General features: G+C 43.3%; 2 protein-coding genes across 3 annotated transcripts in view; one reads left to right on the top strand and one right to left on the bottom strand.

The window, feature by feature from the left end:
- LANCL2 (LanC like glutathione S-transferase 2) overlaps nucleotides 1-22,090 on the top strand; it is a 32,763-nt gene extending 10,673 nt beyond the window's left edge. For both annotated transcript variants that reach the window (XM_069007759.1, XM_069007760.1), the window contains exons 2-9: nucleotides 153-270; nucleotides 4,265-4,472; nucleotides 6,688-6,835; nucleotides 7,434-7,580; nucleotides 11,217-11,399; nucleotides 13,681-13,857; nucleotides 17,127-17,199; nucleotides 18,959-22,090. In XM_069007759.1, the coding sequence (XP_068863860.1) occupies nucleotides 153-270; nucleotides 4,265-4,472; nucleotides 6,688-6,835; nucleotides 7,434-7,580; nucleotides 11,217-11,399; nucleotides 13,681-13,857; nucleotides 17,127-17,199; nucleotides 18,959-19,074 (1,170 nt within the window). In that variant the 3' untranslated portion in view covers nucleotides 19,075-22,090. The remainder of the gene's footprint in view (nucleotides 1-152; nucleotides 271-4,264; nucleotides 4,473-6,687; nucleotides 6,836-7,433; nucleotides 7,581-11,216; nucleotides 11,400-13,680; nucleotides 13,858-17,126; nucleotides 17,200-18,958) is intronic.
- A 4,503-nt stretch (nucleotides 22,091-26,593) lies between these two features.
- The window catches only part of VOPP1 (VOPP1 WW domain binding protein), a 61,911-nt gene continuing 60,852 nt past the window's right edge, over nucleotides 26,594-27,652 (bottom strand). The window contains exon 5 of the mRNA XM_069007761.1: nucleotides 26,594-26,942. Coding sequence (XP_068863862.1) covers nucleotides 26,761-26,942 — 182 coding nt within the window. The 3' untranslated portion in view covers nucleotides 26,594-26,760. The remainder of the gene's footprint in view (nucleotides 26,943-27,652) is intronic.

Consider the following 27,652-nt stretch of genomic DNA (forward strand, 5'->3'; position numbering starts at 1 on the left):
GATTGCTGTATGTATTATTTATTTCCTAGTTATTTTTTGTTTGATTGGTTTTGCTTTGGTTTGGTTTTCTTCCCAAACAAGAAAGTGGAGCAGGCACTTTGCATTCTTGAATTCTTTTCTTTTCTGGCTTATTCTCTGTCTCCTGCTTTCAGGTCAATGCTCAGTTCTCAAAACGGATCCAGGCAAAAATCAAGGACCTTCTGCAACAAATGGAGGAAGGGCTGAAGACGGCAGATCCACATGACTGTTCTGCCTATACTGGCTGGACTGGTGAGAAAGCTAGAATTTGAATGAAATGTATTTGTTAAATGATGTAATTAGATTTATTCACAGGAGATTCTGATATTCTCATAGGAGTGGCAGAAATACTCTGTTACAGGCATTTTTGTGAGTTGGTTTTTCTTTTAACTCTGGAGCCTTGGTCACTGCTGTCTGGAACTTGCATTGACTTCAGCAGGCAAAGATACAGAATGATAATTGATTTTTGTATATGGAGATCATTGTCTTGCAAAAGGAGTGGATGTCCTAGTTGCATAGGGAGGGGATTAGAAAACAAAAAGGTAAAACCCATGGGTTGAGATAAGAACAGTTTAATAATTGAAATTAAGTAAAATAAAACAATAATAATAATGGAACCAACAGTAATAATTATAATTGCAGTGAAAAGGGGAGAGAGCTAAAATGCAACAGAAATGAGTGATGCGGAATGCCTTTGCTCATCACCTGCTCGTGAAAGTCAAGCCCATGCCTAAGCAGTGATTGGTGGCTTCCAGCCAGCTCCTCCCAGTTTATGTACCCAGCATGATGTCCTGTGGTAGGGGATATCCCTTTGGCCAGTTTGTGTCAGTTATCCTGGCCATGGTCCCTCCCAGCATCTTGTGCACCTGCTCCTTGGCAGAGCATGAGAAACTGAAAAGTCTGTGACTTAGGGTAAGCACTGCTCAGCAACCCCTAAACCATCAGTGTGCCATCAGTGTTACTGTCACAATCCAGACCACAGCACTGTACCTACAGAGAAGAAAATTAACTATATCCCAGCTGAAACCAGGACACTGATCCTTTAGGCAGAGCCTGCAGTTTTTGTGTCTGATGTGGCCACTGTTCTTCAAGTTGCCAGGACATGTCCATCTAGGCCTGTTAAGTGGAACTTGGCTGGATAGAATGGCATATTCTGTTCCTGCTCTTCTAGCTCAAGCTTCAGGCATACTTAAGCTTTTAGCGCCACATGTTTGAAATGTGCCCTGAAGAGATCTATTCTTTTACCTTTGTGTCATGAGGGAGGAGTACCTTGGAAAAGCTCTCCAGCCTTCACCCATCTTTAGGCTTAAATCTGGCAATTAAAGGGTAAAATTTCTTGGCTTTCTTCTTGATGTTTCGGTACAGATGGTGCTGTGGGTGGATGGGTGGGGAACTTTTAGACAACTCAGGCTTAAAAGATAGATGTGTTTCAAGGTCTGAAAGTAACTGGCCACTGAGTGCGTGCCGATCTCCAGTGGTGGGCTTTCTCGTGCTGACAGCACAGAATGGCTCCTGGGGAGCTGTGTTCTGCCACAGTGACTGACAACTGAAATTATGGCTGATAAACCAGAGCGTGCTGAAAATGAGTCATAAGTAAAAGTAACACAGCCATCATTAGCTGAAACAGGAATATAGATGAACAAGTGACGTTGTCTAATGGGAGTGGGATTTTTCCATCCTGTAGAAGGATTGTCATCTACATCTATTCCAAACTGTGAACTTCTTTCAAGGCTCCTGTGAATATGGTTCTGAATAAAAGTATTTAAATGATCTGATTTTTAAAATACCTAGTGCAGATACTTTCTCCCCAAACTTGCTCTTTGCTGCATTTTGCTAGTGTGCAAATCAGAAGGTAAAAGTAGTGCTGTAAACAACTGCCCTGCTTTTTATGTACCAAATCTAGACAAATCTTATTGGCAGTGCAGTCATAAGCATTGGCTTGTAATTTGTGAAACATCCTTAAAATCTTGGAACACATACTGTTGGCACATAGGACACATGTAAAAGTCCATCTTACTCATACAAGTACTTTTTTGTGTGCCAGACCTCTTGGAGGAGCCATTTTAAGGGTGTTGCACTGAGAAACACTAGGAAAGATTAGATGAACTGGGCTTTGTGGCTACATTTCTGATCATCCTTTGATCAAGCCAAGATATTTACACATTTGTTGCAGCGTAAAAAAAGGGTTCCACAAATCCCTGTAAATAACCCACAAGTTCCCGTGATGCTGAACTGTGCTACCCAAGCTCTGCAGGTTTCTTCTTAGATTCACCTGGAAAGGCTTGCTCAGAGCCTGCCCAGGGAACATCTGAGGATGTACCAGCACTCTTGTGGTGCTGTTGTTCTTGTACTACTGAGCTAGCCTCTCTGTGAGCTAAGTGAGCCTTGTGTGTACTCAGCTTTGGTTGAGGCTCAGGAGAGTGCTGAGAGATGGGTTTGAGTTACAGTATGGTCTGGAGATAAGTGATTTACTTCTGCACGTGTATGCTTGCAATTGGCCAATAGACATCCAGTCAGATGGATTTATTTCACTTCCTTCAGCCTACATTGTTATTTCAAAGGTTTTGTTTTGTTTTAATGGAAAACTATGTAATGAGTTTAATGGAGTGAAGCTTGATAGTACCTCCTGGCATTCTCCGAGCCCTTGTTTGACTTCTGGCTTTTACAAACCAGCTTGACTTGTACAATCTTGTAATCTTGTTGTGAAATACTTTTAGGGGTTATGAACAACTTGGCAAGTTGAATCCAAAAACTCATCAAAAGATCCTTTTACAAATTAAATGGGAAATAAGTCACTTTGTGCATATAATAGATGAGTATTGTACAGTTAGTGTACTCAGTCACACATGTGCTTATTAGCTCAAATTTTGACTCTTCGGTGATTTCTTTGTGTAGTGGGTTGATGCTGGCTGAATGCAAGGCACCCACCAAAGGCTCTCTCTCACTCCCCTCCACAGCTGGACCGGGAAGAGAAAAAATATAACAAAGGCTTCATGGGTTGAGATAAGGACCAGGAGAGATCACTCACCAAATACCATCATGGGCAAAACAGGCTAGAATTAAAGATATTAATTGAATTTATTGCTAACAAAATCGTAACAGGATAATGAGAAATAAAATGAGACCTTCAAAACACCTTCCTCCCACCACTCCCTCCTTCCCAGCTCTACATCCTCCCCCCAGCAAGACAGGGAGACAGGGAATGGTGGTTATGGTCAGTTCATCACCCATGGTTTCACCCGCTGCTCAGGGTCCAGAGTCATTCCCCTGCTCCCCCATGGGGTCCTTACCACAGGGAACAGTTCTCCATGAACTCCTCCAGTGTGAGTCCATCTCACGAGCAACAGCTCTCTGCAAACTGCTGCAGTGTGGATCACTCCTCCATGGGGTGCAGTCCTTCAAGCACAGGCTAATCCAGTGTGGACTCCTCTCTCCACAGGGGTTACAGCCTCCTTCCATGAGGTCACAGCCTCCTCTTAGGCATCTACCTGCTCCAGTGTTCTCCATGAATCTTCTCCATGGGCTGCAGGTGGATCTCTGCATCCCCATGGTCCTCCAGGGGCTGCAGGGGCATGGCTACCTCACCATGGTCTGCACCATGGACTGCAGGGGAATCTCAGCTCTGGTGCCTGGAGCACCTCCTCCTCCTCCTCCTTCTTCGCTGACCTTGGTGTCTGCAGAGTTGTTCCTCTCACATGTTCTCACCCTGCTCTTCTCTGGCCACAACTACAACTGCACAATAACTTTTTTTCCTCTTCTTCCTAAATCTGTTACCACAGAGGCATTACCACTATTTCTGCTTGGCCCAGCCTTGACCAGTGGCACATCAGCCATTGGAGCCACCAGGAATTGGCTCTGCTAGACATGGAGGAAGCTTCCAGCAGCTTCTCACAGAAGCCACCCCTGTAGCTCCCTGCTACCAAAGCTTGGCCATGCAAACCCAATACACTTTGCCAAGTGTTGAGGGCTGTGTCATGAATTTTCTTCTTGTTTTGGAAATTGAGACTCTACCATTGGGCTTCAGTCCGATAATTTTTATTTTTGCCACAATCCAATGGAAATGTAATCTGAATAGTGGACCAGTGCTTTCACACTGCATAAGGTAGGACCCTTGACTGACATGTTTTTGTTGCCAAAATACCTGTTCACATTTGAGTTACTGGTTCAGAGGCACTGAAGAGGGGAATATGATATACTTAGAAGGAAAAGTAAATGAAGCTCTCTCTTTTTCATACGTTCATTTCAGGTATTGCCCTCTTATATCTGCAACTGTACCGTGTCACGAAAAACCAGAGCCATTTGCAGCGATCTCTTGATTACGTGAAGAGAATCCTTCGCAATCTGAATGGCAGAAGAGTTACTTTCCTCTGTGGTGATGCTGGGCCATTGGCAGTGGGTGCGGTGGTTTACCACAAACTGAAAAATGACAGTGAATCTAAAGAATGTGTTGCCAAGTAAGTGGTTGATGGGGGAAAAAGTCATGCCCTTCATTTGTAGAGAGCATTGGTTCAGTAACTTTTGCAAGTGAAATTTTAGAGGACAGGATTAAAGAATGAACACTTTCTCCCCTGGTAAGTTTTCAGTAGAAGAATACAAAATAGGCTTTATCTTTATTAAAGCTGGCTTACACTTGATTCATATTTAGTGGGTTGTCGTGAGTCCTCTATCACTGTTAGGACAGGATGTCCTTGGCATATCTGTAGTGCATACACATTCTGATTTTGTCATATTGAAGTGACATTTAACAAAAGCCACATGCTTGTCATCGGCAATGTGTAGTGCTTGTGCAGTGTGTGATGCTTTCTGTAAAGAGTGGGTCTTAATTGTAAATTCATTACAAAACATGTGCACTGCAGGATCTGGAAACAGCCAGACAGAAACATGGTGCATTGGATTGAAACGTAAAAGAGTTTAATAAAACAAAGAGGAAGTACTTGCAGGAGCAAATTTGTAAAGGCAAGGGAGTTAATTAGGTCAGAACATACGAAGGGTGGCCTGAAAAAATTCCAGCCCCTTTTCAAAGTAATCTAAAAGTAACAAATGTCTCAAGAAATCCCATTTAGATGTAGCTTCATTAGCACTCTGACTGTGCCTTTGGTGGTACAGAGTTGATTCTGTGCCAGCAAGGGATGGAAGCACTGGAACCCTGTGGGGTTTGCGTTCAGCAACCACAGTCCACCTGCTAGCTGTCCAGCAGCATACCTCAGGCTGGCAGAATTTGCAACAAGGCTTATGTCCTCATCTCCATTCTGGTTTATGTTTGGAAATGTAATTGGTCTCTCTCTAGTCTAGAATCCTAGTGCAATTAATCTCTGCTGCTGTTCCTGAAGGAATATTTCAGTTTGGAAATGAGTGTTAGGTTTGGGGTTTTTTGCTTTTAGAACCGGTGGTAAACTTGGGCATGTCATTTTGAATGCAGCTCGGAAAGCAGTGTTGCTGTAAGGTAAGAAGCATGAGTTTAGCAAAATGAGATTAGCAGTAAATCTTTTAGTGTTGCCTCTCCTTGGAAAGTAATTTGTAGGAGGAGTAGTGAAAAGGGGTTTAGTTTGATTGTTTATTTTATAACTTTTTTGTTTACAAATGTATTCATGGCACCAGCTGAGTGGTGCTTTATAGATGTCAAAATGCAATCTGTGATTTCACTTTTTACTTTTCATCTTGTCCAGTTGTATGATTTCAACAATAAAACTTAATAGTGGACACTTTAGAAGAAAATAATTTAATTCTAAACCCAAAGCGTAATTCCAAGAAAGGAAATCAAAAACTGTTTATTGTGAGTAGCTTTTCCCTGGTATTAAGCAGGGACAGCATAAACACACAATTGAGGTCAGTGGTTTTGCTATGGCATGATATTAATGCTAACATTTCTCCTGAGAAATAACAGCTGGGGGAATCTGGGAATTGAATTTGGTCTTAATCCAGGTTGTTGTTGCCCCTGCCCCAATTTAAAATGTGATCATCACCATGGTTTCATCTAATTATCAATTTAATCCAAAAAGATAGGAAGGGACAGGGAGGGAGTGGCAGGAGAACAGATCTCTGATTCACCTCAGTGCTAATACAGACTGGTAGAGTATTAGCAGAGAATCTTTCTGGAGAACATGAGTTACGATGGCCAGCACAAGGGTTTTCTTGTTTTTTCATTGGTAAAGGCATGCAAAACACTTGTGCATTATAGCAGTGTCCTTTACAAAACTGAGGTGCTAAATGTTCAAGACAATGTGTTTTCTTGGGAGAGGGAATGACGAATGGTAGTATTGGGCTTTTTTTGTGTGTTTGGTTTTTTTTCCCCTCTTAAACATGTACAATTAAGTGTTCCTCACTTTGGTGAAATTCCCAGAGGCTCCAGGAGGTTCCTCTCTTCGTTGGAGTGGCTCTCCAGGCCTCTCCAACTCTACCCTGCATCTGTTTCTGTCTGCACAAAATCCTGATAGTTGTGCTGATACTGACCTGGCTCTGGTTCAGAGTTTCCCATCTCAGGGATGGCAGGTGTGCAGAGCTCCTGTGTGTATACGTGGCAGCCAACTGGACTGGGGGTGATTGAAGGGGAGTGGTGGGGCTTCACCACTTGTTCTGCTTCTGGTTGGATTGATGGCATGTACAATGCACAGTCCAGTATGGTCTCTACAGAAGATACTCTTCTCTCCCCACCTTCCTTGTCTGATGCAGGTTGTTGCAGCTCCAAAGGACAGTCATCAGCATGGATGCCGAGCTTCCAGATGAGCTGCTTTATGGCAGAGCAGGTTACCTATATGCCTTGCTGTACCTGAATACTGAAATTGGTCCAGACACTGTCCCACAGTCTGTTATCAAAGAGGTAAGACACCTTTCTCTCTCCAGCATTACAGCCTCAGTGGGATCTGGGATCACTCTCCTGCATACTTCAAGCAATTAAGAGAGGGATGCTGGAGAGAAGAGGGACCTAGAGCTGGGAACCCAATCTCATCTGGCTGTCCAGTCTCTTCCCCCTTTCCTTGCTGCCCAGCTGGAGCTGAGACAGGCAAGTGTAGGTGGGTCTGTGTCCAGCCAAGGAAATAGGTCTAATATGTAACTAGTTATGGAGCACTTGAGACACTGTTACAAAAAACCTTAAGACAGAAGTGTGGAAGTCTTTAACTGAAAAGAATGGGAATTAAGTGTGGGGAACATGCATGACTGTTTTGCAGATACCAGAACCAGAGAAGGCAGGGCTGGAAAAAAATAATTAGAAATACTGATAGATTAAATTTCTACTCTTAAAAATATAAGTGATTTCATAATTAAGGGAAAATACCGTTTCCACCTCAACACTCAAATCCAAATGAATTGAATATTGTCCCATCACTATATTGTGGCTTACTGTTTATTGTGGTTTTAGTCATGCCTCTAAATCAAAGTAAACAAGACAGGTGATCAGGGTGTGTTCTTTTTCTTAGGTAATAGATGCTATTATTGAGTCGGGGAAAAACTTTTCAAAGGAGGAGCGGAAAACAGACCGTTGTCCTCTGTTGTACCAGTGGCATAGGAAGCAGTATGTTGGAGCAGCCCATGGAGTGGCTGGGATCTATTACATGCTCATGCAGGTAAGAGCACCTTCTGTTGGCAGGGGTGAAATAGCAGTGATTTTTTGTTTTCCATCAGCTTTCATGTATGTGAGGTGTTGTGCTGGATCAGGGTCTCACAATTTGGAGTTAGACTGCAGCACAGAACTGTGCAGAGGTGCTGCCTAAGGCTTTGATAGCAGAAGAAAACTGTGACTAGGGTATCCTCACATTAGAATGAATTAACTCTTGACTTGTGGTTCAGAGCACCAGCTTTTCAGGACCTGGTTTCTTGTCCTCAGCAAAGACAGTGAAGTGCTTTTTCTCATATTCATACTTACTTCTTTTGGTGCCTGCAGTTAGAACAGCTAAAAGTTCACTTACTATCCATCACTCTTCAATTCTTTGCTATTTTTAAATTATTGCACCGCTGATGCCTCCTGTCCTCTGTGCCCTTCCTCTCTTCTCTAGTGATTTTTTTCCTCCCACTGTCTTGGTGCTTTTGGAAGACTATCCTTAATCACATATTAGTCTTCAGTATGCTTTTATTATTTAGATGTTTTTCTTCCTCTTTATCTCACCTACTTATCACTCAAAAGTGTGATGTTCTTTAGTGTATTTATGACTGCTGCTTTCCTCTTTTTGTTTTCCTTAGTGAGATTCCTCTCTTCTGTAAACCTTCTCTTTCCCACACTTATTCCCCCCTGCCCTGAGATTTGCAACAGAATTATGATGTTTTTCCAAACAGACCTGTATCTTATTTCTGTTCTATAGTCTAGAAAAGAGCCTTAAGGCCATTATAGAAGATAGTCACAGAGCTGCAAAACTTTATTGCACCTGTTTCTGGTTTTTGAAGGTGCCACTGCCAGTCTATGCATCTTTGTAAATATCAGTTTCCTTACCAACTCATATGGAATGAGTTTTCTTCGGGCGAATGTAAGGACTGTACATCCTCACAGCCTGAAGCTGTGTACACATATTCACTGCAGAAGTGACTGAGCTATGGTATTTGGTGCTGCCACTGCTCAAGTCATCCTTGCTTGGAAAAGATGCTGTGTTTCAAATTACCTTACACCACTTCCACCAGCAGTTCTGGTTAAACTGGCTGACTTTGCTGTGGGAGTAGCTACTGCTCTGCTACCTGGGGATGTGTCTTAACCTCACTACACCCATTTTCGGCAGTGACCATCCCACTGGGGCCTCGGGCTGTTCCGATTTACCACGCTCCTGTCTTTACCTACTGCTTTCTTCAACAAGGTTGTCCACCCTCTTCTGGTTCCCTCAACTTTCTGGCTTCCATTTTTCTTTCCCTGGCAGTGCTCGATTTTCAGAGAAACATCTAGTCTTCTAAAGAAGGCTCTTTAAAGGCTCCATCCTTCATTTACTGTTCCAGGCTGGTAACAGAAATAATTGCACAGTGCTTTTTGGTTTGAGCAGAAGCTACTCTGTCTACATGTTCAAATCCTAGCTATTCTTCCTTTACATATAATTGCTGCTTTTAAGAATTACCAGAAAGCCATTGTTTATGCAGCATTAGATTACCTTCTTTTCTCACTGTATGTTAAATATTGTGAGTCATGCAAAGTTGAGTCATCCACTGCAGAAGAAGATGTCATATCAAAGTCCCATCCTCTCCCCATCCCTCCCACGCCAAATGGGGTGAGTTTTGCTTATTTTCATTGAAGAATTCAAGAGATGATTTGTTGAGTGGTTATTTGATAACAAAAAAAAGGCATTTAACATCGCACCTGGATGTGAAGGTTACTGAGGGTAATTTCTGTACATCACCTATGTCACAGAATCACAGAATATGCTGAGTTGGAAGGCACACATCAAGATCATCAAGTCCAACTCCTGGCCCTGCACAGAACATCCCAAGAATCACACTATGTGCCCAGAGTGTCGTCCAAACACTTCTTAAACTGGAGGAAGCATGTATTGCTGGAGTTACTTACAGGCTACTGGAAGAATAAGAGCTCAGCCATGTTTAATAACTCATCCAGGAGGCAGAGGGGGAATTCTGAAGTGCTAGCTAGGAAGTGTCTACTCCAAGATCCTTTCACTAACTCTGAAGCAAAAGTGTCTGTGTGCATATCATTGCTCTTGGCCATAAAGTCAGGACACACACCTCTAGGTTACTCTTTAGCTGTTTGAAGTAACTGCTGGGAATCTCAGCTGCTTGGGCAAAAAACTCACTTGTACTCACATCTTCTTGGAAGCGCAAGGTAAAGAGGTTTGTAAAGAGCTCTGCTCTTCTTGGATTTACCTCCTAAGGATGGCTGAACTGGGCTGGGCTTGCCTTGCACAGCTCAAGACTGAAGGCATTTATTGCTTGTACGAATCCTCTTTGCCTTCTTCTGCAGAAGTGCAGTGTGAAATCAAGAGCCTCAAACCAAACCTTCCTGCTAAGGAGGGTTCTGGGTGAGTCTGAGTGAGGGCTCATCAGCTTTGGTGTGTTTCTCATGACAGGCTGCTCTCTGTTCAGGTGTACTTCTGATGAGCAGCATGAACGTTTCTGTTCTGCTCAGAAAAGTGCAGAGGTGGAGTCTGCTTGAGGGACCTGGTAGAAGTCTGGCAGAGGTTTCCTGGCTGAGGTGAAATAGAGGCTTCTGGTTTCTTCAGGTTACTCAAAATACAACTATTGAAAGTTTTCCTTCATTTGTCTGTCAGACTTTGAATTGAAGGAGTGTGCTCACCTGTTGAATGCAAATGTGCTGGAGCTGGTGGGAAACAGTGAAATTGTATGACATTGAATCAGTAATAAAGACAAGTTATTAAAAAACATAAGCTCATTTATTAGGCTGCTATAGGCTCCAGTGCCTGTGGTTGTTCCGACAGCTTGCAGAAATTCCAGAAATCATGTAGATTGTGTTAAAATAGAGAGCTCTGCTGTTAAAATGCTGTAAAATGCGCTGCTAGTGGAGGGAATGCCAACCAAGAGCAACTGCAGACCCAACAGTTACTTGGCTTCTAAACCTTTAGTTACAAGGAGCATGCAGGTTGATGGATGTGTTCTCCATTTGCCAAGGATGTAAATTAAACAAAAGCTAGGAAGAAAATTCCTAAGAGCAATTGAAGGATGAGTTTGTAGTACAAAGATGTTTAGATATCTGGTGAGGTAGCTATTGCTTCTGAAATTGGAAATGCAGATTTATAGCCCATAGCTTCAGGGAGCTTTGTTTATGATGGAAAACTTTGACCTTCATAAACCTCTACCAGGTGTGCTGCTATATGCACTTTGCTTCATTTGTTGGGAAGTAGTTATTTTTAAAACAAAATGTGTAACCCAGGATGTTGTAGTGTGTATTATGAGCACCATATCTACAAAACTGTCTTCCTCCTGTAAGTGTTCTCCATATTTTAAGTTACAAAGAGAGGTCTGGGAGTCTTCATACTCTGTTCCCAGTTCTTTAGTAGTCTTTCTGTGTCACCTCCATTAACACAGGCAACAACTTGGTGCCCCAATTTCTTTGTCTTTGCAATAACTGTAAAAATGCTCTTCGCAAGGGTATAATAAGCAGGCATTAATTAAATCTCTAGGATGTGATTCACAGTATTTGGATCAAGGGCACGTATGTAGGATGATTGAAAACAGATTGTAGAATTAAGTGTTGATATACAATTTGTTACTACTTCTGTTGATGTGTTTAGCAATGTTTATTTTAATGTTTTCTTCAGCCAATTGCAAATGTGGACCAGGAGACCCTGGCAGAGCTGGTGAAGCCAAGCATTGACTACGTGCGTCATAAAAAATTCCGGTCTGGGAATTACCCATCATCACTCAGCAACGAGACTGACAGACTGGTTCACTGGTGCCATGGTGCCCCCGGAGTCATCCACATGCTCATGCAAGCATATAAGGTGAATCATTCTGTGTTCATAGATTTCACAGATTCACTGAGTATTCTGGGTTGGAAGGGACCCACAAGGATCATCAAGTCCAGCCCTTAAGTGAGTGGCCCATGCAGGGATGAAACCCACAACCTTGGTGTAAGCTCTAATATATATATATATATACACTTAGATATGTATATATACCTCTATCTTTACAGAGAGACTTGTATGCAGGCCTGTTAGATTGCAAGGCTTTAATTTAGTATCTTTCTAGATCTAGGCTTTCAAACAAAAACCCCAGGTTAGACACCTAAAAACTTCAGAATACTTACATTGGTATGTTTGTAAAGAGAAAATAAGTGGGTAAAATTGCTTCTCAGGGCACTAGTTACTAGGTTTTCTTGGGAAAGGGACATATAATTAAACAATTTGGCATCAGAGTCCTGGGTGTGAGAATATTGACCTCTCTTCATCCCTAGAGTTTTAACAATTATGTTGATTTTCAAAAGTGTAGGTTCGTGTGCCTTGCCAAAGAATGTCTTCCATAAATTACTCATTTGTTGAGATGTAACTTGAGAACTTAACATCAGAGCCAGGATCCCAGGCCTCTTCTAGAGCATAAATAAAACAGCTGAGCTACCACAAGCCTGCTGCTTGCCCTTTTCCATTCTTAACTAGGTTTGCTACCTGTCTTCTTGTGTGCTTATGATTTGCATGACATTTGAAAGTATGCCATTTAATTAAATTTATGCAAATCGATTCTTGCTTTTGACAGCCCTCCTTGACAGATTCCCTGGTTGGCATCTGGGTGGGCTGATGAAAAGCAGGGTTGGTTTATGGAATAATTACTCATGCTGCTACCTGAAATGTGAACTGTAAATTTCTTAAAGCATTGCTGCATGTAGCAGCAGTCACAGTTGCTTTTTCTTTGGCCTGTGGTAGGAGATTGACTTAACACTTCTCCACTCTCTCCTTCTTTGTCAATGTGATGCTTTCCCCAGCACAAAATGTTTTGCAGGAAGTAAGAGGGATAGGACCAAGTTCTGATTAGCAGTCTCCTTTTCGGCCTCTTTTTATGTTTAAGGTGATGAAACATACAACGTTTTTCTATTACTCTTTACATTCTTCTTTTTGAAGCACTGAAAGAAAAAAATCAGAACGTGTTTTGCTGGCTATGCTTTCGTACCAGGCACAGGGACTTGTGATAAGAGACAGCAGTGTTTGTCCTGGAAATCAAGTGCTTCTGCCAGGCCTTAATTCAAAATGTTACAGCTAAGTAGCTGGCAAACCCTGATCAGAGAGAGCCACTTCCTTTATCAAGCTTCTGAATTTAAGAGTCTTGCATGTTAGTTGCTTCTATTACCGTATTAAATAGTTTGACAGGTGATGCCGTCTCCAGAGGATTAAGTCTGCAGTAGAGCATCAGGTTTGTTTAGTTGGGGTTTTTTGGTAGGTTTTTTTGTGGTGGTGGTGTGGGGTTTTGTTTGTTTGTTGATCTGTAAAGTGACTTAGGTAAAGGTGAGCAACAAAGTGGCTTTATAAAGGTGGAATTCTGGTGGTAATCAGCTAAATTACTTGCTTTTGTTTGCTTCTTTCTGGATAGGCTCTTTATGTTTAAAGTGCATTTCAGTTGCAATAAACTTTGCAAAATTGTTCCTTTGCTCAAACTGGCTACTGCTTCTGAGTATATACTATACTGATATACTAATACAAGTACTCATAAAGGCAATGTATGGTTCCTGCTTGTACATGTGACAGAGATGTACACGCAGGAACCCTACGTTGCCTTTATGAGTACTTGTATACGAAGAGATATTCTTGTGCACTTTTGGCATGGAATTGAAGGCAGACAGTGAGTAATCAGGAAGAATTAGTCATGAAGACCAGGACCTAGCAATTTAGGACTAGATTTGATATCCAATATTCCATTTTACATTTTTTGGAGGCAGCATCACATTTCTGTATTTCCAAATTCTGGTTTGGGAATAGAAAATGAAGAAAAAAGGACCACAAACCCTTCAAATAGATTGTAGGCTTTAGAATGAAAGACCTTGAACTTGAGTTTTTTCTTTGGGGTCCTGATTACAGAAACAAAAACCTGAAAAGTTTTTTTCTTTAAGCATGCAGGAAAAGAAGAAACAACTTAGTAAGAAAAGAAAGGCAAGTCTATGAGGAATGGATTATTAAAATTCAAAATAAATTTTATATGGAAAAACCCCACACAACAGCAAAACATCTCTCAGGGGCATCTTCCTTTTGTTTTCCTTAGTACTTCAATTGATGTGTGTTCTCTGTTTTTATTCCACAGACTTTTAAAGAGGATAAATACTTGAAAGATGCTATGGATTGCAGCGATGTCATCTGGCAGAGAGGTTTACTGAGAAAAGGGTACGGGATCTGCCATGGTACTGCTGGCAATGGCTACTCCTTCTTGTCTCTCTATAACCTAACTCAGGACAGAAAGTACCTCTACCGAGCCTGCAAGGTGAGCTCTGCAGCATCCCAGCAAAATCGCTGTTCCCTTTCACATGCCAGTGCCCGTGCAAGGGTAAACTGGGGTGGGAGTGGGCTGATGTGCACTGGGGCTGGCTGGGACGTTGGGTGGGATAACAGGGCCCGCCACTTGCTCCACTTACATTTTGACTGGACAACTTCGGCTGTGCATGTGGGGGAAGCACTGTGTTAATAAGCAGAGTGAAACACACAAATGTTCTGTAAGAGGGGAGGGACTAAATGTATTCAGAAGAAAAGAAGAGCCTGAAAATTAGCCTGCCTGAACAATAACAGAAGTGATGTTATGTGGTGCTAATTATTCCACTGAGAGATCCACTGTCCTCCTCAGGTCCTCAAGCAATACTGTTTGTAGTCTTTTGTAATTATTTGTTTTCAGAGTAGTGCCTGTTTGGGGCTTTTAGAGCTCTGAATTGCAGTTACTAAATTGCTCACTTAGAGTTTTTTTTATTAATACAAATTGCAGAGAAAGACACACTCAGAATTTTTCCACTGGAATTGTCCAAGTTCTGCTATCAGCTCTTGACTGTGCTAGCAGTTACTGAAGGAGAAGGACTTTCTCTGCCTGTTTCCTTGCCTTGGAAGACTTTGGTTTGGTTTGTTGGGTTTTTTTTCCAGTTTAATTCACTGACATGAGGTTTCATATTGTGTACACAGCTATTTAGCTGAGGCCTTTTACAAAATATTGCAAATGAAATTTTATGAGTTGCTTCCTAGGTGCTTTTTAGTGAATATTGCCCATAGGTAAAATTACTGTATTCATCTCTGCAGTCAGCCTGTCCTCTGTCAGCAGAGCTTTAAAAAGCTGCTGCTTGTCTCACATTTACCAAACATCATGCTATGAGGACACCTGTAGACATACCTGCATCCTAGAGATTGAAATAAAACCTAGTAGTCCCACAGCAAATGTATGACTTTGTTACACTGGAGTCCCCCACTGCTGATGCAGGAGCCACAGCACCCTGCATGCATTACTGGCAGCACAGCTGTCAACTCTCCCTGCCATCCTCCATGCTAGCACACCTTCTGCAGCTCTGTGCAGCATTGGCAGCTCCTGTTGGTGCTGCATTTCTGGCCCAAGAGAGCCCTGATATTTGTCCACTCCAAGCTAGAGAAAACCAAATGTATCTGTCTCAAAGCCAGAAAAAAAGAGTTAGGTACCTGAAATCCCTTTAAGAAGGAGGCTGTGGGGCAGTGCCCAAAGACTGTTTGCTGAAGGTGCCTGGCATAGTCAGGCAGTGTATTTGCAGCCACTCTGCTACTTCACTCTTCTACTTCCAGCATCCTTGCAGGGGAACTCTTGAAACAGGAAGAGGAATTTGCTTGTCTGGCATTCTTGAAATCTTTTCTTTCTGAGCCAGAGCATGCAGGGAAGCAAACATGCAGTTATGCTGGTACCTAGAGGCATGTAATTGAGAGAACGAGATGGCTCCCCTCCCAGGGGTGCTTCTTCACACCAAAAACATCAGGCTCAGGGGCAGGAGTCTTGCCTGGAATCCCTGGTTACCTCATGGAAGCCATGAAATGGTTTCACAAATGAACCACAACAACTTGAATAGAGGAGACCCCTGTTTTGTGCTTCACACCTTCACAGCTTTTCTCTCTCATTATCAGACAGGCTCCCGGGAGGCTGAGGCACTTCTAGCTGGCCTGTCTCTGAGAGGAGAGAGGGGCTGTGGCATCCTGGGCTCCAGGCAACAGAGCATTGAGCCCTGTGCTGTTCAGCCTTGTGATCGCCACTGTTGGGGGCAAGTATGCCCAGTCTGTGTGACAAATAATGTCAGATGTCTTCCTAAGATTTTTTCTTCCCCCCTCTCCCCTACCCCCCCCACCCCCACCTCAGTTAAACAAAGGTGCTGTGCCTTACAGGATCTGGGTTGTGCTGAAGCTATGAACTTGCAAATGATTGTTGTGCTTCAGTAGCCTAGGGTGCATTTTAAAAATTTCTGTTGCAGTTCCCAGGCCAGAAGTAATAATAAAGTAGTCTAGTATGCAATCAGATGTGGATGTTGCAAGAATTGATTGTAGTTTAGAAACATGCCCATAAACATGTTTGGTTCTCACATTTAAGACAGGATTACATGGGAGAATTAAACCAAAGTTTGAAGATTTATACGTAGAGGGGGCCCAAAAATGTTTAATCGGTTCACAGTAACAGTGTGAATCACAATGTTTGTGGTTTTTCCTTGTGTTTCCTGAAGACACTCATATACATGCACACACCTCTATCAAGAGAAAAGAAATTCATCCCCTGCTAAATATTTAAACAGAATGGAGTGGGGCAGGAAGGAACAGAGGAGATGCCACCCATATCTTTCTAGTGAAAGAGCAATGGCTCTGGGATCAAGCTTACACCCCATAGAGCTCCAGCTCCAGGGCTGGGGTACCCTCTAGTTAGGCTGACATGTTTGCTAGCAGGTTGCCCAAATTGCAGGGAGCAAAGAGAGACCTCTCAGCTGTTTGCTTTGCAGGAGTCTATGCACTGTGTTTTGAACAAGCAGTGGTTTGCATCCCAGCACAGAAGTGCCGGGGGAACTTGTGCCCCCCTTATGCTCTGGGGAGCCATACAGGAGAAGTAGCTGGTTGTTACTGAATTGATCCAGGTGTGGTTCATAAGTCATGTGTGTCCAGTGTAGCTGCTGCAGCAGTGTTGGTGAAACGTGAGAAAGACACTGTTAACTCTTCTTAATGGTAACCCATCTTCTGCAACAAAATATTGATGACCATAGTTGTCTAGCTGTATTTATAATGCCTTTTCATAAGGCTTGGGGAGAGCAAATAAATAAAAATAATTAATGGCAGCTGAAGATTTAATCTCTAAATTGGTGCACAGAGATGAAAGAAAACCAAAATGCAATTAAGAGCTGTAAGTCTTGAGTTTGTGGATAAATTAAGCACCAAGAGAGATAAGAAACTGATACAATATTAGTAAAATTTTGACTGAGTAGATCTGTTCTTACAGCATTTTTCATTGGTAGGTAGCAGGGTTGATTTACAAAAAGCAGATATTTACCCCACTTTTTTTCATTGTTATGAAACTGACACTCACACTATGTAAACGCATATTTTAAAACCTGATTGTGGCCTTGTCATGGTTGAAGGAAGACAAATTGATCTCAGTGTTTTATGTGTTGTGTGTCTGCTTACACTGCTTCACATTTTGTACCTATTAATGATATTCAGATACTCAAGCTTGCATTTAACAGTCTTAAATAAAAATATATTTTTTAATGTGTTCCCCAGTTTGCTGAATGGTGTTTGGAGTATGGTGCACATGGATGTCGTATTCCTGACCGACCTTATTCCCTCTTTGAAGGTAAAGTGATGGTGTTGCAAATGGTTTTGTACTACAGGAAAGAGGGGCATCCTTGCAATTTTGGCACATGCATAGGAGTTGGGAAGTCTTTGGTGGGTTCCTCCACTATTAAACCCCCCTTATACCATCACCTCTGCCTAAAAGAAGGCACGGTGGCAGGGGGTAGAAAAGGACAAAGAAAAATCATTCACAATCACAACTTTCACTCCTCGTGTCATTTCAGCAGTTTGAATGTAAAACCAGTGCCAGTGTTACTCCGGAATAAAATTCTGCTGTGCTGATGCACTTGGTTTAAAGCAAAGAGAAGTCCAGGCAACAGTTCTGTCACAGGTGGTTTTTCAGAGGGACTGGGCAGAGAAGCAGCTGTGGGCAGGGCGTCTCAAACTAGTTGCTGGCTGTCAGAACTAGGCCTTCTCTGCTGCCATACTTGGCCAAGGAAAAGGTAGTTTTAATATGACTCCAAATCACTTGAACAGGAAAGCAATGCAGAGTTCTTAGGGGCTTATCTGTAAGTTCCAAGATGTTACCAGATACTTTCCTAGAGCTTTGTGGTTTTTTATTTGTAGTTCATTTTCTATTCCGTGTACCACCCTTACTTTACAGAATCAGTGGCAAGGAATTACAGATCCAAGTGGGACTTAAGGGAGCGCCGCGGCTGCTCCATGAACAACGAGCCTCGTGCGCCACCTGCCGGTGGTACTTGAAATTACAGCATCTGAGCAGGGATATTTGCAAATAAACAATGCAGGGCGTGAACGAACACAAGAGAGCAGGAGTTACATGCAGCCCTTCTAAATACAGAGTTATTGTCTTAATGCTGAAAGGAGAACAGCATAAGTATTCTTATTCCTGAGAGCACCCTTGCATGCTCTTGTAGGGAGGGGAAAAAAGCAAGCATACAATCTGTTGTATAAAAGCTTTGAAATTTGTTGAGAAGGTGAAACAGGGCCAACAGCAGGATGATTTGTGCTTTAATACTGATTACAGCTTTATTTTAGTTTTTAATTGTCTGGATTTTTTAAATAAAAATAAAAAAAAGTCTCATATTTGAGATGAAAAAAAGTCTCAATTTTGGCCTTTCTTTGTTTTTGTAGCCAAAATTTTGCTTGCAGTTGTCCAATACTGCCTGTACATGCATGCTTTGAACAGAAGTTGCATGTGCATCTTACGAGATTGTTCTAATTGTTTTGTTTCCATCAGATGCTGTAATATAGAAAGGTTCCTTTATTTGTGGATAGCTGTTTATGAAATAGGATTTTAGCTTGATCATAAAACGGAGCTTGTATTTGTATGATTTCCTTGCTGTGCTTCCCTTGTCTGTCACCTTACGAGTTCTATTGGGTAATGCACTTTGGGCTCTGGATGACCTCTTCATGAATAGTGAGGAAATGAATCTGTACTTCACAAGTATAATAAAGTTTTGGCTTCTTCTTTTAACCAGAGAAATGATAATCAAGAGCTGCTCAAATTATGAAGGACAGTCCAAACCTGGATTAACTTTCTCTTAATTTGAAATAGCATTGAGGTTCTTCAGTTGAAGAGATGTTAGCAGAGACATCTTGGTTCTTGCCTTTGATCTTTTCAAATAAAACTTGGTTTCCTGAGCAAAGTTCATCTGAACTTGCTTTTCCATGGGGCCTAAGTTCACCTCTTTAAAAGAAGATCCTAGTAAGAGAGGTGTTCAAATGGATGTTGTTGCCTTTGCTGTCAGCTGTGCTATTTTAATGTGCACAAAGATCTCTTTCTCGTTATGTTTTAGGCATGGCTGGAGCTATTCACTTCCTCTCAGACATTTCAGTACCGGAGACTTCCCAGTTTCCAGCATTTGAACTTAGACTTCAAAGGAGGGAAAACAAAGTGGAACAGGATGACTAAAACCATCATTTTGAAAGGAAACTGATGCCAAAAGAGATGAGACTGTTTAGTGCCTCTGATAGTGAACCAACTCGACGCTGAACCGACAGATGGATAAAGCCCTTTTCTCACCCCTCCTGCCCCAAAGGACCATGAAGTCATTAGAGCATGAACAGGAGAAGCCACGCTTAAGTTCTGTTAAAGTGACACCTTCAGATGTAGGACCAGAGAAGTCAAGTTTTGAACTTTCTCTTTTCTGTTATATTTGTCTTCTTCAGGTCTTTGCCATGCTCTGCACGTTTATTGGTGTTGTGTGTTGATCCAAGTCTTTTGTTGTTAGCAAAAAGCTGGTCTCCGTGTGAATCTCTGTCCTGTACCTTCGTGCATGACTCACAAGAGCAGTGTTGCTTTCTGCAGCGTGGTTACCCGCAGAGAGAGTTTGTTGCAGGATGGTGCACAGCTTCACTGGTGTGCTGGCAGCTCTAAAAAGGGATGAGAAACGTTTCTATGTTCATTTTTTTTCTGCCTTTTTCTCCACAGTCCTTACAAGCTAAGTTGGTGGACCTCAGCCTGTTTTGACGAAGAGGCATGAGGCCATTTCTGTTTTCAGAAACTTAGCAGGTTGGAAGGGACCTGGCTTTTCTTTTGCTGCTGTTGTGGGAGGCTTCTTTGAAAGTCTGAAAGAGAGGCTTCCTTTGATACCTGCAGCTGGTTAGTGTGTTAGGTGGAGATGCTTCTCCCCACTGCTGTGAAGCCCCATCCCATGCCATGAGCTTAAACTGCAGGTGGAGTCACTTGGACTAAGCTCTCTCTGCCACCAACAGCAGAGCCTGGACAGCATAACTGCTTCTCCTTTCCTCGACCTGGATTTGGAATAAACCTGTCCTGCAGCATCTCATATACAGATGAGCAAGGGAGGGCACCAGGGCAAGCTTCTCATGTCGGTAGCTTAGGATGGTTGTTACTTTGGAACCAAGGTAGTGATTTGTTCTGGGCTCTCCCCTCCCATGTAGCAGTACAGGAGTGATAAATACCAGCTGCTTGTGCAGGCTGCAGAGGATTATTGAGCAATACGAAGCCATTGCTAGCAGCTAGAATTGAAGTATATTTCACCTTAAAATCCACACAGAAAAAGCTCTTTTCCTGTAGTCTTAACTGCTGCTAGTGCTTTGCTTCCCCCTGTAGTGTGGTGGGGTTGTGAAATAGTAGACCTGCCTCCAGGTGCTCCTGAATATCAGGCCATTGGTTTGGGAGAAGTGGGACATACTCTGAGTACTCTTGGAGCAGGTCTGTGTGTCCAGGTAGTACCTAAGTGTTACACACTCTCAGTCGCTCAGGCTCTGTGGTCATCCTCCCCCCAAGTCTCCCTGTGCTCTGTCATTCCAGGTGCTGATTTTAATTGGTATCTTCTGTTGGGTGTGAGTGTGGCAGATGGCAGAGTTTGACCTTTTGGGCACACGTCAGGATATCTGTGACCTGTGGGCCATCTGCTGAGCTCCAGTGTCTGCAGTCGTGCTTGGAGATGAATTGTTGCTCCTGCATAAATCTTTCTGGATTCGTCACCTTGCAGGTGACTTCCTTGAGTGTGTTACAGTGTCTGTTGCCAAATCCATTGGGATGTTAATAATTTCTCCATTCAGTTCTGCTGGACAACAGCAGCAGTGTCAGTGCAGGAACGGCTTAATGTCACAGTGCAGCAGTTTGTCTGCTGGTTTGTCAGGTAGGATTAAAACATGGGAGCAGCAGAAGAGACTTTTCCACCCCTCTGGCAAAGGGCAGAAGGTGAGGTGAGAGCAACAAACCCAGCTGCATCTCTACAGCCAGGGATGGGGGAAAATGCTGAAAGGCAGTGGGAATGGGGAATGCTGCATGGCTGAAGCAAACAGAAGCAGAGCAGCAGAAAGTGAGGAACAGAGGGAGTTATTAATGTGAGGGATCAGTGAGGAGCAGGAAGAGCTGGTCACAGAGGCAATGCACAGTGTACCAGCAGAGACCATCTCGATGAGAGATTCCTCCATGCCAAGAATGCCAAGGGCTAACTGTGTTTCTTTCTTCAGCCTGTGGATCCTTGATCCTGCCCATAGATAAGCCAGGAAGGAAACTTGCCCAGGGTGAAGTCTCAGAGAAATACTAACAAAGGAGGTAGATGCCAGCTCTGATCCTGTTTCACATCACCCCCCACCTCTTTGTTCCTTCCCCTCCACTGTCGCTGCAGAGCACCTTGGGTGTGTTAACAGGGAAAGGGCTCACCACATTTACAGGAACTGCCTGCAAACAGACAGCAGCCATTGGCCTTCCTTGCAAATCCCATGCCTCTGTTGTACAGACTGTGTAACGAAGGGGTCACCTGGCAGGTTTTTTTGTTCAGTAATTATATGCACATGGCCTTGGCTACCCTGCTTGGAATGGCTCCTGTGGGAGGTGATTTTGGCTGGCCAGAGGCTAAAGGGAATTAAAGCCTGCTAGTTTTAAAAATACATAGGTAGATACACACTCGGAACAGCTTAATGCTGAGCAGATCCCCAGGATGCTGGAGTGTACCTGTCAAGATAATGAGCAAGTCAGCGACCTGCTCTTTCTGTACCATAGCCAGCCTTCTGCCGTGGTGGGGCCTGGCAGGCCTGGCACCATCTTTCTCTGCAGAATCCTCTCAGAACTGAGAAAGACTGGAAAAGTATCGAGCTGGGAAGTGTCTGACAGTGCATCTGCCTCGTCTTCCTGACGTGACTTTCCCCATGGCTTCTCCTTTCTGTTCGTCACAGCGTTGTGATATCTAGGTGGCCCATTAAGGAAAGATATGGTGTGAAGGTGAAAAAGTGCATTTCACCAAGGCTATGTCTTCAGAAATTACATCAAACTACAAATGTAGAAAATGTCTTAATATTCCCTGGTTTGCTTTGTCTGTGTGTGTAGTCCATCTGTTGCAAAAAGCAGTAGTGTTAAAAATGGAAATGCTCTTTGGGCAGAAAAAGAGGAAAAAAATGCTGATGTTTTGTTCTTTGGCTTTATTAGTAAAGATCAAGCTATGTGGTGGTAATTTGTGTGAGTCTGGTTTTTTCTTCATTGTAGTTCTTCCTTCCCTCCAGCATTGTGGTGATAGCTGTCCCACTGATCTGACTGCTGAGCTGCTTCCCTATCTCAGTCCTGCAGGATGAAACACATGCTAGAAAGAGGGCTGATTGCTTTTTTGTAACCTTCACATTTTCCTAGCACTGCAGGTGCTTTTCCTGCTGCTGCTCAAGGGTGATTTTTAGTGTACTTTGTTTAGTGCAAAGCCCTACTTTCCTTTGTGGCTACACAGGTCCTGTTGAAGGACCTAAAGCCTGACTCAGGATGAGCTGGTTTTTGTGTGTGAAATCTCTACGTCCAGCTGACCAACAGCTGTTTCCCAGCTTTGAGGAAGTTTGAAATGTTCCTCTAGCTATGCTTTAACAGAAGGGAACATTAAGTATGCTGCAAGCAAGGGGCAGTATTTCTGTTTCACAGAGCCCTTTGTGCCACTCATGGCCATCTTGGCCACTGAGAGAAACTGCTGCTTTTTTGGATTAAGAGGATCAGTTCTGGTCTGTAGATAATCTGTATAAATTCAGTGTAGGTGCATAACTGCCTTGGGGCTTTTCTAGCACAGCAGATCTCTGTAACATGTAAATAGCATATGAGACACGTGGGAAGTACGTGTGCTGTGTGTCCCCTCATAGCCAGGCAGCACCGAGCTGAGCCCTGCCCAGCAGGGTGCTTGATGCAGCAGCCTTTCCTGGTGAAAGTGCTCATTTTTTTCCCATTTGTTTCCATTGGTTTCATGTCAATTCAGACTCAGGGCCAGTGTGATTTGTGCACCGGGACCTGACTTTAAACCACTGCTTCTCCTTGACATCTGCAAGTGGATTGTGGTAAATCCAGCTTGAAGGTATTAGATAAGATAGGGTTAGGCAGCAGGAGAGAAACAGAGTGGGACAGGTAGAGATACATCCATCCTTGTGATTTCTCTCACTGCATAAAGCTAAAATAACAGATTTGTGCAGGAAGGCAGGGCTGCTTGTCACTGTTCCCTCTGCTTCCTCTGCTGTCCCCTTCACCTTGCAGCACATGGCAGCTTGGAACAGTGGCTGCCAGTTGCACCTCTCATCTTTAATTGCCTTATTATCTAGCAGTTGCTTTGTAAAAGCTGTCCTTTGCTGGATCTTCCCCTGCATGGTGTCTCTGTAGTCGTTTCCCTGCCAAATAGTACAAACTTTAAGGCAGTTCAGCTCCTGGTGACAGGGCATCAGAGGGGAGGGCTCCCACAGCCACAGGGCCTAAAAAGGAATCCCTGGCTCACCTACCCAATTAGCAATGTTAGATCAGAAAAAGAAAAATGAAAGAAAATAGGCTTCACTATCTGCAAAAGTGTTATGGCTTCTTGGCTGACCTGTGTGCCAAGAAGTGACATTTTGGATATATGTACATAAAGCTAACCTTTCTGAGGTTTTGGAGCTGCGTATTTATAAATCAGGGAAGAAAGAATACATCCTTTGCTTCTTCACATGATCTGAATACCTTTTTGGAAAATACAGTCCCAGCTGTTTGTTGTCACAACAGTGTAAGCTGTCACAGAAGCTTCAAAGAAAAAAAAAAACACTCACAAACCCTAAAAAGTTGTCACTACATTATCACTTCCCAAAGTGGTGAAACACAGGCCCCACCAGAGCTATGGGCAAGGTGTACCAATAGTCCCTTGGGGTGTCTTTTCTCATAAAGCAGCGTAGCTGGAGATTTCAGCAGAAGGGCACTGACTCCCTTCTCCTCCCTGCTGCTAGGTCACAGCAGCAGAGACCTCAAAGGTGTCCCTCCCTGCCTGGTCCCTGCCTCCTCAGAGGTATACCAGACAAGTTTTGGGGATGCATAACTGAAGAAAGGACCTCAAGGGGTTACATTGTTCATGTTCCTGGCTTCCCACCCAGGTTCAGTGGCTCCCCTAAAGCATCTCCATTCTGGCCAAGCCCTGTCAAGGTGTTTAACCCCCACGGATCAAACCTCACTGCAAGAACCAGGAGACAGATGGGCACAAGACACAAAATCACCGTCCTGAGGTAGATGGAGAGATCTCAAAGGCCAGCAGGGAGTCAGCTGCACACTGGTCCAGTGCCTCTGGAAGGGGCAGGAAAGTGCCCCACACATCCCCAGGGCTCCCAGCTACCACCACCAATCTTACTTTGCAGTCAAGACTCCACCCTGCCTCATCAGCAAGGCACCAAAATCTCTCTTGTGTTTGAGAGAGGATGCAGTAGCTGCACCCAGAGAATCCCAGCAGATAAAGCACCAAACCCCCATGGGGAAGTTCACTTCAGCAAAGCTGCAGCAGCCAGCAGCTCCTGGGGCATCACCATTGCCAAGTAAAATCTTGTTGGAATTGGTGAGGCAACTAGAGGAAAGGCATGTAAACAATTTGCAAGTAATGCTTATGGATGCCCATGCAGGTGTTGTGTTTTCAAGAAAAGACCAAGCAAGTTTGCTAGCAGAGAATTCCCTGTGTTGTACGAGGTAGTGTCATCCATCAAGACTAAGAAATAAACGAGCCAGACTTCAGGAAAACTTCACCTGAAGTTGAATTTCACTGTACAAAGGCTTCTATTCAATGTGTCCAGGACAATGGACAATGCCAGCTGTCATAGATACATTTCATAATATAAAAGGACTTAACAACATCTATCTACTAACATGAGGTCTGTTGCCATTTCTATTGACAGAAAAAGGTTGGATTTCCTTTTAAAAAATTATTCCATAAACACAACCATACTGAGTGACATACACAGCTTTTACACTTCAAGTGCATGCTAATTTAGAAAATATACACAGTTGTGATGTGCAGATGGACCTAGTATTCATATATAAAATGTACTTTTTTGTTATCTGAAGTGTGTCCCCCAAGCCTAGACTGCCCACACAGAAGTACTTTGCTTTGTCCCTTATTATGATGCACAATAAGGGAAAGCCTTGGTTACCATTTCATCCAAGTCAGGTATGCAGGAATGAACATCTGCTCCAGATGGCTACTAACTCCACCAGCAGAAACAGTGGCCCTTAGTCTTTTTTCTGTTAGACAATCATATTCACAGCAAAAGGGATGTTCTGCAAATCCAGCTTGACACCTAGAAACAAGTTCTCAGAAGCCATGGCACGGAACAACAGCACAATAAAGCTTTGATTCCCTGTGCAACACAGGTCTTCAAATTACTCCAAACCACCTCAGTGATCTCTGTGCCCTGGCTGGTATGACACAGGAGCATTCACCTGGTACCCAAAAGACCACATTGGACTCCTAACCCTCAAGCTATGCTGTTTTTGCAGGTCCTGCAGCAACAGGAGGCAATGGCATCTTCTTTTTGTCACTGCTCGGTGACATGACTCTGAATATGGACAAAGGGAGAAGGTCTCATTAGTACAAAGTCATTTCAGAGCAGCTTCACATTCTTGCTAGACATGGATGGGTGTGAGAGACCTGAGAGGCAAAGGGGCTTTGTGTTTATTTGAAAGCGTTCATTTGTGCTCACTCAGAGGGTTGGCCATGAGCACTCACAACAAAATGCATGAAGAGCTAAGAGATATTGAAAGCCAAACCATCTGTGCATCAGGTCAAAGAATGCTATTAAGAACCTGTCCCAAAATGCTATTATTTTTCTGACCTAGAGAGGAGAGCAGATTTACACATCTGTCACCTGAAGATGACAGCTTTACTTGGTACACTTTGTGGCAGCAGTAGGACTATAATGAAAGATACTGTTTCTCAGGGACTAAACTCTCATCAACATCAAATGGAGTAAACTTGTACCTATGCTCCCATCCCTTCTTTCTGTAAATATTTTACAATTTAGGGAAGAAAACCTATGTATTTTAGTGTTTCTAACTGTTCTGTCAAGAGGCACAAGTAGCTCTGAGGTTTTAACACCTCCCTCTTGTTGCCAACATCCAGGTCATTGTTTCATACAATCTCAGCACTGGCAAAACAAGGGGAGCCAAGATGCCAACCACAGAGGCAGTGTGCAGGTGAGAGTCAAGAAACACTCAAGTCCTAGTCCTTAACTTTTTGGATGCATCATTTACAGTAACAACTCCCTCTTTTCTAGGGCACTTGGCAGAGCCCCTGCCATGACTCAACCAACGCTGGTACTCTAGTCACAATGACTTTTATCAGAGCATCTTTCTGTTATACATCAGAACTAAACAGAACTAAATCATAAAAGCAAAAGAAGGTAGTCACAATTTCTGGTAAAATCATTGCTCTGCTGTTTCTAGCTTTATCCTCTTTCTCTGTAGTTTCCCTTAGATGAGGGCATTTCTGCGGGGTTTTAGGAGGCTGCACATCACTCTGGGGTTGCAAGAACTGCTATCAGTAACCTGCCACAATGCAATTAAAACCTTGATTGAAACAAACTATAAATAAAGAGAAAGACATACAGGTTTTAAATATAGGTTTCCATTAAAAGCATTACAAAGACAATTTCTCTCATTTTGAAGACAAAGAAAAAATCCACTTCTACTAAAAAAAAAAAAAAGGAAAAAATTTAAAATCACCCCTTTGCAAGTAACTTTAATGAGGAAAGGTGCAGGGAAGGGAAGGAGAGAGGACTTGGAGAACTAGCAAGTGTTCAAAAGGGCAGGTGCCCTCCATCTTGGTCATTTTGCAATTGCACCTTCTTCTCACACAGTCAGGTCAGAGAGCCAGAGTCCTCACGTGGAGGATTTCACCACCTGCTCATAGGGCGGAGGTGGTGTGTTGCAATAGGAAGGTGGGGGTGGGTAAACCGGGTTTCCTTGTGGGGAATTGGGCTGGACATGGAAAGCCATAGCCATGGGATTCATCACAGGTCCTCCTGGATCTGTGTAATACGGCACTCCAGGTTGTTGTGACCCTGAAAGAAAGAAAAGGAAAGAAAAAGTATCAGCAACAGCAGCGGCATCAGGTTGTGCTCTCCCAGGGCCTGTGCTCTGCACACTTGGACAAGGTTTTTCAAAGTGTTCATCAGAGCAAAGCCAAGGAGTATCTTTCTCCCTTCCAGAAAAAATCCAGGCTGGCAGGACTGCATTCAGTTCTTCAGATACCACCAGAAAGTTTCAGTTTTGCATCCAATGGAAATCACTTAGTGAAACAAAGGGCACCACTGCCCCAAGGAACTACCACTTGAAAGGGAAAACAGCACCCTCTGTTCAGTTGCCCTGACAGAAAAGCTTCTCTGTCTGCAGAGAGGAGAGGTGTGGGATCCCAGATGGACAAAGGAGTCTCTACTGTGGCCCTGGCTCAGGTCTCAGGTCTTACAAAAGGACTTCACATATTATTCTGTGGCATCCTGGATGTGCTGATAAGGCAGAGTGCAGCTCAGATGGATAATTTCCCTCCTAGGTGTCATACAGCTTAGAGGTGAACCTGCATGAAGCAAAGAGCCAAGCTGTAGCCAGTTACTGCTGCCTAACACAATGGGACAAGATTGCTTTGCACAGATTAAATTTAGGAAATGACATCGGAGCCTGCAGGGACAAGGAGAGGGAATGTATGGCCAAACACAAAATTCCTTGGCTATGACACATAAGGAGTAACAGAGATTGCTGTTGTAAGAACAAAGCT

The sequence above is a fragment of the Aphelocoma coerulescens genome, chromosome 2 (genome assembly GCF_041296385.1).
Source record: "Aphelocoma coerulescens isolate FSJ_1873_10779 chromosome 2, UR_Acoe_1.0, whole genome shotgun sequence".
NCBI classification, from domain to species: Eukaryota; Metazoa; Chordata; class Aves; order Passeriformes; family Corvidae; genus Aphelocoma; species Aphelocoma coerulescens.